At 41.7% G+C, this 16,880-nt stretch overlaps 1 protein-coding gene across 1 annotated transcript in view; it reads right to left on the reverse strand.

Annotated features, from left to right (window-relative positions):
• The window catches only part of alk (ALK receptor tyrosine kinase), a 120,640-nt gene that overhangs the window by 7,514 nt on the left and 96,246 nt on the right, over window positions 1–16,880 (reverse strand). Inside the window, exons 15-22 of the mRNA XM_085392233.1 lie at window positions 13,481–13,639; window positions 12,282–12,395; window positions 9,881–10,067; window positions 9,086–9,176; window positions 8,057–8,121; window positions 7,838–7,967; window positions 6,234–6,331; window positions 3,098–3,190 (exon numbers count right to left, since the gene is read on the reverse strand). Of these exons, the coding sequence (XP_085248359.1) occupies window positions 3,098–3,190; window positions 6,234–6,331; window positions 7,838–7,967; window positions 8,057–8,121; window positions 9,086–9,176; window positions 9,881–10,067; window positions 12,282–12,395; window positions 13,481–13,639 (937 nt within the window). The remainder of the gene's footprint in view (window positions 1–3,097; window positions 3,191–6,233; window positions 6,332–7,837; window positions 7,968–8,056; window positions 8,122–9,085; window positions 9,177–9,880; window positions 10,068–12,281; window positions 12,396–13,480; window positions 13,640–16,880) is intronic.

Below are 16,880 nucleotides of genomic sequence, written 5' to 3' on the forward strand. Positions count from 1 at the left end.
AAAAGCCACTGCTCTGTACCTACTGTATAACCTGGAACTGACATTTAAATTAAATCCAAAAATAATATGAGATGAGTGCCAAGAGGCTAAAACAGAAGTAAAACGTGCAATATTTATGCAGTATTAACCATCTGCAGCCAAGGCCCGGCCTCAGTTATTAAATTTTGGTCATAAAGATGGAGTTTCCTTTAATTATAAATTCAGGTGAGAGCGTTAATAGACTGCTGCATTTCCTACAGTATGAACCCAGGGCAAACAGCAAGAGCCAGCACTCATCATTTACTTTAACTTAGCTGCAGCTGCGACTCTTCAGGGGATCCATGAGCAGAGATGAATATAAATGATATGCAGACAGATAATATGGTTAAAAGGGAAATATAAACTATTGGCATAAGAAGTTACCCTTGAGGGAAATTACACATAATCAATGAAGCAGAGAAAACAATCACTAGTGAAGTCTGTTTGCTTGACAGATTAGCTGAGAGCTACACTGCAGGGCAGACACTCAGATATGCACCCAGCGACTTAATCCATCACTTAAAATAACATGCCCCAGTCAGTGATGGGAATCAGTTACCAGCCCCATTTTTAGTCCCGCAATTACAGGATTGAATCGTGCTACCATCTCATTCCCCTCTCCGTCCTCGGTACCCCTCTAATTTTCTTGTCCATCCTAATAAAGAAAACGGTGAGCGAAGTGGAGTGGCCCCTGTAAATAGATGCAGTAAGACCAAACTGCTGCAGGAGCTCCTTTTATTCTCCTAAAATGTCCTCTTTTTTTTTTAACGTATACTGCGTCCACCCTTGATGACCTCTGCAACCGAAACAAATAAATGCAGATGAACCGAACTCTAATTTTCTTCCGCCCTGTCGGTTGTCAGGCTGTTAGAGAACGGTGAATCATTCTGAGAAAGATTGAGGGACATGTAGAACACGAGACTGATAATCCCGCTATCGCTAGATCAACCTCCTTTTCAGCACAGGGTGTATGGACATATTTGTTACTCCTGCCAACACCTCCAACACTGACTGAAAGCTGAGCTGCAGATTAGGGAGGCTTAAATACAGTCTCAGGAAATCTATAGCTCAAATGGAGGTGTTTTATGTTTATGTGTGACTCTGTGTGCAAGATAGTTTTTCCCTCTAATACTGCTCTAACAGTAAGAGACAAAGGCACGGAGCGGGCTGTGCTGAATGGAAAGTAAGATAGTTGCATGCACCTAAGGACACAATGGTGGAGGCTAATGTTTGTGTCTGCGGAGCTGGATGTCTTTGTTCTGCTTTTATTGTGCGCCTGCATGTGTGCACACCAGGCTGACTTTAATAAATACAGCCTAGAGTCGTGCTATACAGCTACTGTTATTAGACCCTATGAAAATATGGTCATTTAAGGCGAAACAGATTTCTCTTCATACTGGCAGCTGTTCACCTTAGGATGACGGCTGTCTGCCAGCTATTGTCTACCCAGCTTTTTATTTACCACCACATCACTGGTGCGCAGGCATGCGTGAAAGACTGTGTGAGTGAAATTCTGCAAGTGCAAGTAGCGGAATATAAAAAGCTGACATTAAGCCATGTCCTGGTGCCTCACTGGGGGCACTTGTCCCCCTGTGATCGCCTCAAAAGAACCCCACGTCGCTTGTCACATAGCAGTATGGCCACATCGTGAAATGGCAAAAATAACGCACCAGCAGCCTGGTAGCCATGTGTACAAAACAACCCGCCTCTCTCCGAACACAATAACAATAATAATAAAAAGCCCCTGCACCAGAGCTTCAGGCTGAGAGATAACAACAAAATCGCAGTGAGGCACCTGAAAAACTGACATCAGCAATTAAATCAAGTGTTCCTAAAGTGGCTCCCCGGGGATATTGTGCAACAGCTTTTTCCAGATGCTCTGTGAGTGACTTTGCTCTCGTGTGACTTTTCATCGCATGATTCAAAAGCGCTGCGCTGATCTAACTGAATGTTGTGACATATTTTCCTTGCTCTAATTTCTTACCAGATGAAAGGCTTGGGAGATTTCCCTGCTGGATTGTGCGTTCATTTAAATGATGCCACGTGAAATAATGGTAGCTATATTAAAAAAAAAGGGGATGAGAACAATGACTAAAGGGGAGCTGGTCTAGATTAAAAGAAAGCTTCAGTCCAACAGTATAACAGAGGATAAAACAGCTGAGCTGCAGTATTTACTGGGTAAAAAGCCCAGGACAAAAACAGTTTCAACTCTTTTTTTGTTATAGTCACACAAGAAAGAAAAAACTTTCATGCATCTATGACCTGCATTGCACATATCAGTAAGCGAGAAGAGGTTTCTCCACCAGTGCATACAGTCTTGCTATTTGCCAATGGCATGCAGCAACTGCTTTTCCAAGCAAACGTATCCCTATTTCTAAGAGCAACGGGCATCTGAGAAGTCAGCGGCCAGTCTGCTCAATGGTAAATGGTAAATGGCCTGCATTTGTATAGCGCTTTTCTAGTCCATAGGACCCCAAAGCGCTTTACACTACATTCAGTCATCCACCCATTCACACAGACATTCACACACTGGCGATAGCAAGCTACATTGTAGCCACAGCTGCCCTGGGGCGCACTGACAGAGGCGAGGCTGCCGGACACAGGCGCCACCGGGCCCTCTGACCACCACCAGTAGGCAAACATGGGGTTAGTATCTTGCCCAAGGATATTTGGCATGCAGCGAGGATGCAGCCTGGGATCGAACCACCGACCTTCTGATTAGTGGCTGACCTGCTCTGCCACCTGAGCTACAGCCACCCCAATGATTTTCTGAAAAAAGCTACACGACTTCCTTCCAGTCCTGTCACCTGATGGAAGCAAAGCTGTGACAAGTGGTACTAGGTTAAAATCCAATGATTGCTGCTTAGGCCTTCCGGTCATCCTACTCTCTGATTTTACTTGCCATTAGGTCAGAGTCGTGGACTGTGTAAAAGAAAAGTATTCTGCCACATGTTTGTTTCTCTCTGTTTGGTGTGAGCTGCATCCCTTTGGACTTTATCTGGATTCCAGTTCAGCTATAGCTAGCCAACTGGACCAGAGTGTTCTTGCCCGCTGCCACTGAGCTGCGTTAGTATTGTACCTGTAAATGTCTCGAGCCATCCCAAAATCTCCGATCTTAGCCACTCGTCCCGGTCCTTTGCAGGTCAGAAGGCAATTCCGTGCTGCAATGTCCCTGGAAGAACAGAAAAAAAACACTTTCAGGTTATGTTGCACACATGCATGGACTCATGCTATTAGAAATCTTTACCCACGAACTTCAGGAGGATCAGGTGAGGATAGCTTTCTCACATCTAACACACAGCAGGACGCTTTACACAGTTCTCACTGCTGAAATTCTCTGTGGTTTCAACGCAGGTGCTGCCTGACCCATTGTGAATTCATCACTCAATATACAGACTTTGTGCTTGGGGTACTGGCAGGTTATAGACTGTTTCATATCCAGTCCCACTGTATTGTACATTTGTGAAAATAGCTTAAGCCTGAATTATACAGCACGACAAGGTGAATACTGATGCTCGCAAAGCTCTGCTCAGAGGTTTTCATACATTTGCATCTATAACATCTCCATGTATGAAACACCTACAGATGCTCCCTGTTGGATCTGAAGTTCACTGTAACTACCAAGCTGCTCCGGGCAAGCTGGCAAAGTGTATAGTTTCCTATGACTCTGCCCACATGGTGGATCCAAAGAAAAGATTGAAATGTATGTGCAGGCTGAGTGGGTTAGAGGAGAAAATTCATATTTGCACTGTTCTGGGCCGGTTATTCTTTGAGCAAAAATACAGTAGTTCTCACGGCGTGCTGTACTGCTGTCTGGGGAAAAAGGAGCCGAGCTCACACACTTTTCTCTGCTCCCCAGGCATCTAACTTTCTCAACATCTTAAGAAGTGACGTAGCTCACTGCTCGTCTGCACACTGCAGACAAGCGAGCACCAAAGGCCAATAAACAGCCAGACTTTAGCATCAGAATAACATCATGTGGCGGCGCTGATCTCAGACTAGATCACGAGACAGGATACGGCTGGAAACCACCAGCGATAGAAACACACAGCACCGAGCTCTGTGTGTAGACACAAACGCACACACATGTTTTGATGTTTGGCCTCCAAGCTCAGATGAGAAATGACACAATGAGGATGAAGTAATGGTTCAGACTGATTTAAACGGAGGGCTTTTTAACCACTGTACACAGCTGCCCCACTTTAGTCCACCGCAAGAGATGTAAGCTAACATTATAAAAGTATTTCATCGCGTTAGTATGAGAAACAATAAAATCCTCTATAGGACATCAGTTCCACTTTCTCCAAGTTTCTTTTAAACTTTATATTAAAGTAGTTAAATAAGTGTCAGTGTCTATAAACTCGGTTATAAAAAACAGAGAAGAGAAACTTCCTCCATTTTCTTTTTCAGGAACAAGAGGTGAAACAATTAATCCATTTAAGGTCATCTAAGCCGCTTCAGGAAAGCTGCATAATTTCTACCGTAGCGCGACTCTAATCAGCGGGCGAGAGTGCACGTGCACACACACGTGCACACACAGAGTCGTGAGGTGCTATTACTAAATCCAACTTGCTGTGTTTAATGGCTTGGAAGAATTCATGGAAATGATTTGCTTTTGCTTGTAGGCGAGGAAGAGTCTTGAACTGCAGCATACTGCTGTGACAGACTGTGGTCTAAAAGCTTAAGGGAAAGACACAGATGTGTTGTACGTGCAGCACAGCGATATGAGAGGAGACTGTTGTTAAAATATTATTAACCGGCCTTATAATGTGAACCTTATTTACAGTAAATTTTCACTGCAGCTTAAAGACCCATTTCATAGCAGCACTTACAGAACAATACGCGTATTTTAACACCTGCAGTTGCACGAAACTGCCCAACTCCTCAGTACAGTGATAATTTTCAGGTGGCTACAATTGCCAGGCCGCTTGTAAAATGAAATAACCAAAGAGCAACACTGCACCATCCACTAGCCATAAAATGGAAATAAGCAGAGAAACACACATAAGCTGGAGTAAGTCATTCTCAGATAACATCAACCCTGTGATTTAACCTCTTGGTGAACATAACAGCTCTTCATCCAACCCAGTAAGCCCCGAGAGAAAGCTGCTTTCTGTTTTTGGAGTAGCAGCCTACTTCACTCACATGCCCTTTACTCACCCCCAAGAAAACACGCTTCTATAAAAATGAAATTAGCCTCAAGGACAGCGTTGGGGGGACTTTTAATACAGGTTTAAAGGCAGAGAATCAGGTTGAATAGAAGATCACGAGGCTCTGGAGAAGAGTCGGCCATTAGGTGGATTGATGGAGCTTTACTGTACCGCAGCGGGGCAAACAAGGTTTAATAGACCTCGTCTGTCATTGGCCAATCCCTGGGAAGGTGGATGTGCTTTAATTGTCCTGATTTGATTGCAGAATCTATTTTGACCTTTTCTCGTATTAACACGTACTTGACTTTCCTCGTGCGCGTCCACGAAGGAGATTTTTGTAAGTCGGGTTCAAGAGAGGGCTTTTAAAAATTCTTTAGCCACATCATATGGTTCACCAGCCACTGCGAATATGAGCATAGAAGGGGCATACTCTTGACTTGCGCCTCGGATACAGAGCGTAAAAAGGCAAGCCGGCTAGCCCATCTGGCTGCTCCGATACTAAACTCATCACTTGTCCTTTCTGCTATCTCAGGGAAGGCAAAAGGCATACTCAGTCCATATGTTCTGCTTGGACAGATGCAGTCAGTTCATTATTCTGAGTAGATGCTAGATGAAGGCAGGGAACTCTGTTTGTTTGAATGCACATTTGCATTCCATATTTATACAGTGGCATGCATACCCATATGTTCTGCATATTGTTCATCTGCCAAGGCAAAAAGCCGAGGCGGGGGTTTGTGATAGGTGCTGTTTGTTTGGCTGTCAGCTAGATCACGCAAAAAAACCCCACCAAGACAAATTTCATGAAACTTGGTGGCCGGGGGAAAAGAGGGATACATTAAATTTTGATGTAGATCTGAAAACACTTTCTTTTAAATTGTGAAATACCGTACTGACCTCAGTGAATGAGCTCCCCGAATATGTCAGTCTGATCGGTTTTGCTAGGGAGACTAGAGAACCACTGAGTTCACTGTATTCGTTCATAATAATATGCTCCATTTATTTTTGCCAACGCAAATTTGTTTTTGCATAAGTGTATGCAAAATGTGCAGCCATCTGCTGAGGTACCTGTGTATAAACTGGTTCTCCTCAAGATACTGGCAGCCCTTAGCGATGTCTCTGGCCACGTTGAGGAGGTCCACCATGGTCAGGCTGGATGGTTGATCCTGATTAAACAGAGAAGAGACAGAGAAAAAACAAAAAACTGAATCTGGGGCTGAATCAGGAATAGTATCTTTAAGAGTTAATGAGCACTATATTTTATGATAACAATCCCCCTTTAGCTCGTTGCTACAAACTTACCATTCTGGTTCAACCTCACAGTAAAAAAAAACCCTCTAATAACACAGCAAAAGAGACTAACCAACACTGCCCATCACAGATTTATCTGTATTGGCATATGGATTGTCAAAAATGAGAGATTATATAAATTACTCATCAGCCACTTTGTTCGTTAGTTGTGGCAGACGGGCTGGCCTGAGTATTTCAGAAACAGCTGATCTGCTGGGATTAACCCTCACAGCCGTCTCTGGGGTTTATAGAGACTGCTCCGAAAAAGAGAAAATATCCAGTGAGCTGCAATTCTCTAGGTGAAAATGTCTTGTTGATGCCAGAGGTCAGAGGAGAATGAGCACACTGCTTCGAGCTGATAGGACAGCAAGAATCTTCTCCAAAAACTATTTGTTACAACCAAGGTAGAAGAAGATGCAGAAGTAAATCTCTGAAAACACAACATGTCAAACCTTGAAGCAGATTGGCCACAGCAGAAAACCGTGCTGTGTGCCACTCCTGTCAGCTAAGGACAGAAAACTGAGCCTACAGTTTAATTACCATTGCTTTTTTTAGTCTGGAAATGTGTTCACACTGACAAGTACTCAGTTGCTGTACTTTAATAACTGCCAAAAACAGTAAAATACTTGCACAAATCAATGAAATTTTGGCCAACAGTGTAAAGTGAGGCTACATCAGCAGAGCTAATGGCAATGCTGACGCTAGCTAGCTTACAACAAAAGATTTTCTTCTTTCAGACGCTGAAATTACAGCTGTTGTGACATTGTTTGTTGTATACAGGTGTTACGTTTTCACTCAGTGTAGAAGAAATGTGTATTAGATGAGCGGTACCAAGTGCAGCGTTCACTATTGGACGTTGCAGTCATCATGTATAGCTAGGTGTGTTCGACTTAGCTACCCTGTCAAACTTCAAGCAGTACACATAAGTGTTTAGTTTATATGGAGTCCAAAGTGAGACATGATAACGATGTTAGAGTTAAGTGGCTGCAGAGCCAGTTTGGAGATTAAAACAAGAGAATAAATGCTGGATTTCATCAGGTCAGCATGAATATAAGACCAAATCAATGCACTGCGTCATGTGATATTTAGGCGCTTAACGCATACAGTAGTACATTTGTGCATCTTACTCTCCTGAGACCCCAATTCCTCACAAAGGAGCTTCATTCTGCTCAATAAAATGTTTTAGACTTTGTTAACAATTATGAACTTTTTGTATTATCCTTTAAAATAAACCCACATCCACTATTAAAAAAATACTGTCTGTTCACAGATGATGTTTAGTTTTTACTGTTATCAGGCCCAATCAATCCCAAACTGGGGGCTGGGTCTCAGGAGAATAAAGTGATATGTTCACTTGAGTGCCAAGCAGCAGTGTGTCTCACCAGCCGGGGTCTGGTCTCCCTCAGGAACGTCTTGAGGTCCCCTCCAGCCATCAGCTCGAGCAGGATGAACCGAGGCATAGCCTGCAGACTTACTCCTATACAGCGCACAATGTTCTGGTGGTTGAACTTGCTGCAGCGACACAGCAGAGAAACACAGGTCAGATTTCTGCTGGTGCTGTACGACAGACTGAATTTTCTTAATGCTTAAATAGCTCCTACCTGATGATTAGAGCCTCCATGAGGAAGTCCAATTCATCCTGCTCAGAACAAACTTCCGGAAGAGTCTAGTTTAAATGGAAACCAAATCTCAGTGCAACAAATGGTAATAAGCAAGCTGTAATTGGCTTCAAATGAAATTGCAGTTCTTTGTGTGGCACTTAAGGCTTCAAGCTTTACAGCTAAAAAAAAAAAAAAACAAAAACTTTTTGCAGACGGGCACAAAAACTGCTTTGGGCTCTAGAGCCACTTCCCTCCCATCACGACGCCTGGGGAGAACTCCTTTTTTAAAATAACAAACCTGTTTTATCTGTATAAAGGCTAAAGGTTGGAATTATTAGTGGCCTGGACATTGTGAGTGACAAGCGGGTTCTGATTAAGCCACTAGCAGTTTGCTAGGCTTCACCTCAGCTAATTGGAGTCATTGAACTGGACCTCTCGACTGCGTTTGTGCCGTTGGTGCCTTATGGAGCATTTTTAATGTAATTATCACACAAATAATATGGCTCACTGTGCGGTTAAGAGACCATCCAAGAAGAATGTGCTCCAGCTTTGGCAAGTGAAATTCTAATATTTCATTAGTCTGTTAGCGCTAATTAGCAGCAATCTGTGTATGAGTATGCAACCATCTATTAATGCATATTGCTTACCAGGCTCACTGTGTCAGCTGACAATTTAGCACAACACCCTCTCGTCCAAAAATACTTTGTTTTGGTCCAAAACAAACTATAATGCTACAAATTGTCGCTTTAGAATGGAGCTTTATAAACCAGCTGGTGGTGTCCCAATGGGTACATCCATCTTTTATAAAAAGTCTGTGGTAATAAGTGTTGCATACAGTATTTATGATATTTTGTATCTTGAGCTGAATGATGCTGAATGTGGGGCAGAGAAAATAACTGTTACAGTCGTTCTGTTACAAAGCTTTTAACGGAGTTTCAAAACAAGTCTTCAACTCTGTGATTGCCGGAGAAACGCCGCACAAACATCCATCACATGTAACCCCACTATTACTCTTGCGTCATGACTCACCTTGACTGCAACTTGCAGTGGACTTGGTTCACCTGGTATCCCCACTGCAAGACCTTCATAGACCTCACCAAAAGCACCGTGACCTAGACCCCTGCAAACAAACAAACACATAACTAGTTTTAGAGAGAACGATTTAAACAAGAACAGTGCTGACACCTCTAAACTAAAGACGCTTGAACAAGGCAGCAGAAAGACATCCTAAATAAACCTTTTGTCCAAACATCAATTACCCGAGGAGCTAAGCACGAGGTAAACGAGTGGGAGTCATGTAGTAAATCAAAAAGAGTGACTTCTTTCAAACACGGTGGTTGAGATGCTAGTCAGTATTCTAATTTAGTGGTCTGACAGCTTTTCAGCCCACAAAGAAAAATAACTCTTTAACCTGTTGCAGCAGTGAATTTTAAAATGAAAATATTTATAGTTTCCATTTTTTCCCCTTTTTTTAAAAAGTTGTTTCAGTTGACATGACTCTCGCATAACTAGATGAAATAGATGTGTCATGAAAGTAAAAAAAAAGAGAAAACTATTAATGATTTCAAATGTTTAAAAACCTCAAATGATGAACTGGCGAACTATAAACACAGAGACAAGATCATTCTGGAAAAAAATGATTTTTCAGAAGCGGTGAACACCGTGAGACGTCACACTACTAATGTTGTTTCCTCTCACGCCATTCTGCATTTTTGAGTCTAACATAAGTGGATTTCCACAACTATTTTGTAGGACTGACATCTTCAGTAATTGCACATCAGTCCATCCCTGCCCCACAGTAATGAGATTACTTGAATCTTTTACCTGGTGAGAGAAATGTTTCGCCTTGGCACTTCCTTCAGGTCGTTGACCGAGGCCGTTTTGCCAGCGAAGCAGTAGTTGGGGTTGTAGTCTGTCATGATGGTGGAGGCCCGCAGCTTACTGAGCTTGCAGTCTGGACTCTGCAGCTCCAGCTGAATGGACTGCAGCTCTGTGTGTTTACGCCGATACACTGGTGACATGAAAATAAAAGAGCAGTTTTGTTCCACTACTGAGATATCGACATAATAATAATATTAATAAAAAATAAATAAATAACAAAACATAAGTCCTTTTTGTAAAAAATTACTACTGGCAGCCAAAGCTCACAAAGCGGAAAGCTTTTCCAGTTATTACGTCTCCAAAGAACACAAAGCTGTACAGCACCAGTCACTTAGATAAAGCCCACTGTGTCCCTGAGCATCCATTCCTTTCCATCCGATCTGAGATTTGTCCAAAATATCACAAAGAGCATGTTTCAGATTTAAAGTTTTTCAACCACTGTACATGTGCACCTGTTAGATACATGAACACATATAAAGTGCATAAACAACAATGGGCCCAAAGCGTAAGACCCAAAGAGCTCACATCTTTTCCCTCAATATTGCAAATGCATGCACCTCATTGAGAACAGCATGAAGTATGAAAACTCAGCTCTTTGTTTCTCTCTCACACACCCACACACAGCAAACTTCACACTTTTTAGTGCTAGAAGCCTCAACCTGGACTGTGAACATAGTAGCTTCAGGGACAATCATTTGTGTGTGTGCTTATGTGTGTGTAGGGGAGTTATTTATTTACCAAGTGCTGTCTAATGTACGAGTGCTGTCAGCTGCTGGCTAAGCAGCCATCCATCATTAGCGTGTTTCGTTCATCAGAGAGGTTGTCCCACACCTCGTCTGCCCCTGCCTCGTCCACTAATGTGCGTTCAAAAGTGTAGGTGGGAGTCTGAAAATATGCGTCAGCCTGCAAGTGATGGCTCAATGAGCGTATACTGCATGTCTGGCGGTAATAGTCTGAAAGCAGGCGTGCAGAGGGATATTTGTGATGGCTACGAGGCTCACCTCCCATTCTGGAAACAGCCTGCTAAGGGCCATTTAAGATGGGCCAGGGACCACTGGAGAAGTTTCATGCAGAGTGAAAATGTGTTTTTTTCAAAATGTATAACAAACAAGAAAAAAGGGTGATCATAAAAACATCTCAAATGAAAAAAGAAATCATGTCGGGTTTACATTTGGCTTTAAGCTTGTATCCGTGAACCTCTGAACCGTATCCACCATGTAGTGAGAACAAATTCATGGCGTACAACCCTGTGGCTTGCTGACTTGAGGTGCCAACCTCAGGCTTAGACACTATAGAGGGAGGAACAATATGGCTTATTATCAGTGCTCACCAAACCGTGCATCTCAAATAGTACTAGGGTGCATTAGTGCCTATGGAATTGGCAGCTTGCTCATCTGGAAAGGCACAACCAATGCTGAAGGTATCAATGAGAGGAAAACAAGTCTGCTCCCATCCAGACTTGATCAGGGAAGACCTTAATATTTCAGCAAGACAATGCTAAACAGCACAGTGCATCTATTCCAACAGCATGGGTTTATAGCACAATTGCCCAGTTGCTGAACTGGCTTTCCTGCAGCCCCTGAAAACATTTGGATCATCATGAAATAAAAAAAAATGCAACAAAGACGAACAGGACTATTGCACAGCTAGAATTCTCTATCAAAAGAATGGGAGAACATTTCTCTCCCAAATGTCCAACAGCTGCTCTCCTTAGTTCCCACATGTTTATGGCCTGTTGTTAAAAGAAGAGGGGATGTTACCATGGTAAACATGTCCCTGTGGCAACTTTTTAAGACATGTTGCTGCCATTAACTTTGTATGTTCTACTGTAAATAAAATTTGGGTTTATTAGATTTGCAGTTTGTTTTTATGCACATTTTGCACAGAGTCCCAGTGTTTTCTGGAACCCCAACCCTCTCTCACAATCTCCTAATAAAATCTGTAATATTTAATAGAGTATGTTGCGTTGTGGTACGACTGCGTATAACTTGTTCAGTGATTGGGCAAGTAAAGTGTTAAAAATCACAGAGCAAAACACTTTATGTATAGCAGGAAGTACTGAATGAGTGAACAAAGGAATACACCTCCTAAATTAGTCTCAAATTAATTATGTTGTGTCCTCCTCCACCTACAAACCCCAGCTGCAAAGCTGAGGAAGGGAGGAAAAAGTGCAATGAGAATAAAACGAGTGCAGACACTTGCTGATCCAGGCTTTTGCAGATCATGTCAATTTTCACTGTAAAAATTCTGTAAATTATCAAGCAGAATAATTTTGGCCGTTGCCGATACCAAATAATTCTTTCAAATTCATATTAGTTGCTGACAAAGATGTGTCAACACTTACTTATCATGACTCCGGACACAGCCAGCAGGAGGGCAGCAATGAGCGCCGAGGTGCCCACAGACAGACCCAGCGCCAGGTGCGAGAGAGATGGCTGCGGAGGCTGCTGGGACACTTCTGCAGGACAAGGGGAAACAACGGTGTCATACAGTTGTTATCTTCCCCCAGAGGAGTATTAACATTCACTTCACCACACTGATCCCAGACTTAATTAATGATGTGAAAGCGATGACACAACAGAGCTTAGGAGCGGCGACGGACGCTGCATGTCAATTCCTTTTTTCTGTGCGGAGGGGAGATCGTTTCGCTCGTCTAAGCCGAGGAACAAATCTGAACACCGAGAGACACCATATTGAGATTGTGACCTTTTTACGACCTAGCATCACAGAATTATCTACCGCTTGTCATTATAAAGAACAGATTTGCAAATCATCGGTTGAGGAGACAGTCTAGGTCATTAAGATATTATTGAGACGGTAAAAGCCCTGTTATTTTGCTTGAAATTATAAAGTGACACTCTGCCATATTAATTCATTTCAGATCTACATTCATAAACGTGTTATCTGCCTGAGATTACAAATCATAATTGAAGAGGCAATTCTGGGTCTGTAGGGGTTTGTCTACACCGGCTTGTTAGAGTTTAACCCAAGAAGAACGCAGTTTTCAGACATTTCTGAAAGCTGATTTTTAGTCGATGGGCCTAATGGGCAAAGCTAGCTCCATGAAGGCTCATTAAGCCCATTATGAAACACATTCACAATCCACAGTCTAATGTCACCACATCAGTACTAAGGTGAAACCTTTTATCCTTGACATCCTGAAATAAAGAGCTTTTATCTGACTGCAGCGCCAACAGTGAAACGACAGGACAGGAATCCACACAGCTATTACTGCTATGGTTACATTCATTTTCAGTGAGAGGTTAGCTTATCCTACGTATTGATAATTATTACGAATGATTGAAGCGCTATTAAAAAACATTTTCCCTGATAAAGATTCAATAAAGTACAGAGCCTTCCAGGCTTAATTACTTTTGTGGATTAATTCATTATCTGTTCTCCGAGTCGCAGCCTATTACAGGTACAATTACATTCAGCTCATTTGTGTGTTCAGATCATTTCATACGTTTGCATGGAACAGATAGAATTAGTCTGTGGTTCTTCATTACTTGGGCTCCACTACTGTTATCTCCTGTGTCATACCTGTGGTGTTGATGCAGGAAACTTCATCCGGTGCCAGGGTGAGGCCTTCATCACAAAAGCAGATTGTGGAATCTATGTCCATCTCGTGGCATTCATTGCTCTCACAGTGGCTGCAGTTCTGCACCGGGCTGATGATCACCTCGCCATCCCCCTCCATACCTGTAGGCATCCACGCACACACACAGACACAAAAACACGGCAGAGCAGAGGTTTCTAAAGCGAACAGGATTTGATTAGATGGCTGTAGGATGTTCTCTGGTTAAATGAGCCAAAGTTCAATAACGCTCCTGATGTAATTTACAGGAAATAGTCCTGATTAAAGGATCTATGAAAAAAAAAAACAAAAAGAAAGAAAAACTTCCCAAGGTTTCACTCTCCACGCCATCGTGATCCAGCATATGGTATCCTCACTCACAGAAAGAAAGGAGACTGTGTAAGCGGTAAATAAAAACAGAAGACGGTGACCTGCAAATCAAATAACGCTTATATTAAAAGGTAAACATCAAATACTGAAAGAGAAATTTGATTGGGTCTGGAACATCATGGTGTAAATTTGAAAAACATTGGCCGAGGCGTCATATCTCATTCATGATTCCTTCAAGTTTCCCAATTTTTAGTTCTTTTAATTAAACATATAGTTTAAACAGTTTCCAAATTGCTCTATTCTGTTTGTATTTACATCTTATAACATGAAACACGGTTGCATCTTTCTCCAGTTCTTCTGTTCACAAAGCCTTGAGGTCAAGGTCACTGAGATTCAAACTTGTATTAAATTTTTAGTAGATCAATACAATTTCAAAATCCTCAGTGACTTCCTTCTTGAGTTTCAGAAGATTTTCAGAAAACCTGACCTCTGACTTTGACCCCGAGTTCAATGTCGAACTTGAGAGCTTTAAGGATGAAAGTTTAAATTTATCTAAGCAGCTCAAAGACAGCCATCCACTTTGACTGTCAATGAAACAGCTTGTTGCGGAAATGCTCCAAACACACACACACTCCCCCGCAAAGACTAACATTACTTCGTTAAGGCTAACCCAGCGAGAGCTCATTATGTTAACTTGGTGCTCGTTGGTGGGCGGCTGTTGCTACGGAAATACATTTGTTTGATTGATTGAGTTGTCTCTAATTTGGTAGCCAGAAATTTATATATATTTAAAAAGGTTTTCTGCAGAAAAATGATCATATTCATATTACTCTTATCTACGTGCATTTACTATCTGGCCAGTTCAAACTGCTGTAGAGCAGTTTATAGAGGCAGGTGGGTTGCTTTTGTTGCGTGGGGAACTGGGAGCTTGCAGATTTCCATTACAGCCCAGCCTTGCCTAAAATAGATGAATTCAGTGATTGTGAATGGAGGTTTGAATAATCAGAAAAAAAGATCTTCTGGCTAGAAGAAAAATCCGCAACCTCTCTGCCCTCCATAGCCCGAAAGCTTATAGCCACAAAGACCTTTAAAAGAGATTTTTTACAACGTTATTTATTTTATTTCAGATTTGGGGAAACCAGTTCTCTTGATTGTGAACTACAGCAAGCAGGGACAAGGCGGTGCAGCACAGATTAGTTATTGGTTGTGAAATTCTGTACTGTTTAGCAAGCAAAGCAAATGCATTCATCTGTAGAATCTATTTTCTCTCATCATTCTGTTATCAGCTTTATACGTACAAATACATAAATCTAACCCAAAAACACAGAGACGGCTCTGAGGAGGAATACAAATGTGTCGAGAACAGCTGCTGACTACATACTAATATCAAGGCGTGTTGTGGCTCTTTAGACACAGGCGTGCTCAGTGCTCCTTCATGTTCGTGAAGTGAAGATGGTGATGATTATTGTTACAAACATTTCTAAGACATCCTGTTGGCACACCTGACTTAGATTCTAATAATATAATATTCTAATAAAAATACCTTTATGTGCTGTGCTGCAGTTGTTTCACTATCAACGCTAGACAAGAATCCTGATAAAGAGGAGTGATTTTTCTCCTCAAAAGCTTCTTGAATAATGATTTGCTTAGTCTCTTACCATACTCATGAAAAACTGGGCACTCTCTTACACACCGGTGCATCGACAGAGACTCATTTATATACTCCTGGCTTCTAATAACATTCACGCTCTCCTCGGTGCCTCCCTGCATCTAGTGGCCAGCTGTGCAACCCTATCTGTATTACAAAGGATTTGAAGCAGTATGCCGTATTCGGTGGATTAGGAATCCGTATTGCAAACTGTTGCCTCTGTCAATATTACCAAAATCATTTTTGATCCTTTTTAGGCCTGTCAGTGCACACAGCAGGGCGATCCTGCATTACCCACTGTTTTTGTTTGAGCTCAAGAATCTCCCAGTGCAGCTCAAAGGAAATTGATGCCGTAGAGATTTGTGATTACGACTTACAGCAATGCCCTTAAACCTGACCTTTACTCGGATGATATTCTTTTTAGTTATCACATTACAGATATTACAATAAGCCATTTGTGTATTTTGATAACAATTCATGCCTTTTGGGGGATTACCCAGCTGCAATTGTTGGAAAGCATTTAAGTAACAAAGTGTTGCAGGTTACCTTTGTGGTGGCCATCTTGTTTTCCCAGTAAAGAGGAAGCCTGCCTCAATTGCAGCTCTTTTATAGGCCAGTGTGTATTAAGAAGGTGTGTCTTTAGAGTATTTAAAGGGAGCAGGAAATGGATTGGGAGCCATTTTGAGAAGTTGCTGTCTGCATGTGCATGATGTTGGCAAGAGATAATAAAACAATTACTTTAATTAAGATAGAGTGAAGTCTGATGTTTCCCTCACCGCCCCTCACTGTGTAACAGCAATTTACATCACTTTCTCTCTGTGAATCCATACAACACTTCTGCTGCAGTGGTTTCAGGAAGTGAACAGTTTAAAACTCATATGGATGGCTATAAATGCCTGTTTAATTGCATTACCTGTCACATAGGGTAACATCTCATTTGTTATAATACTGCCAAAGTGCAGCTATAGCTATCTGGTACATCCTGAAAAATGTGGCAAGTAGACACTGAAGGACAAAATATGAAACAAAATGTGAAGATGCAGACAAAATGATGAGGATTAGAGGATTCTTCCAGCAACCTTTCTTGGACACTCAGTTGTAGCTTAGGTAGGTGTGTGTGTGTGTGTGTGTGTGTGTGTATATGTGTATATATATATATATATATATATATATATATATATATATATATATATATATATATATATATATATATATATATATATATATATATATATATATATATGGCTATAAAGTGTCAGAACACTTTAGCTAAACTTAAAGAAATCCAAAGTAGCATTTTGATATTTGACTTTTAGAGCCACAATGTTTGCTGTACAAACATGAAAGAAGTATAAATGTGTAGAGGTGAATTGCATAATAGTCTAGTG

Source organism: Rhamphochromis longiceps, linkage group LG19 (genome assembly GCF_057381845.1).
Source record: "Rhamphochromis longiceps isolate RC_006_pf linkage group LG19, R_longiceps_female_GT1.1, whole genome shotgun sequence".
Classification (NCBI taxonomy): domain Eukaryota; kingdom Metazoa; phylum Chordata; class Actinopteri; order Cichliformes; family Cichlidae; genus Rhamphochromis; species Rhamphochromis longiceps.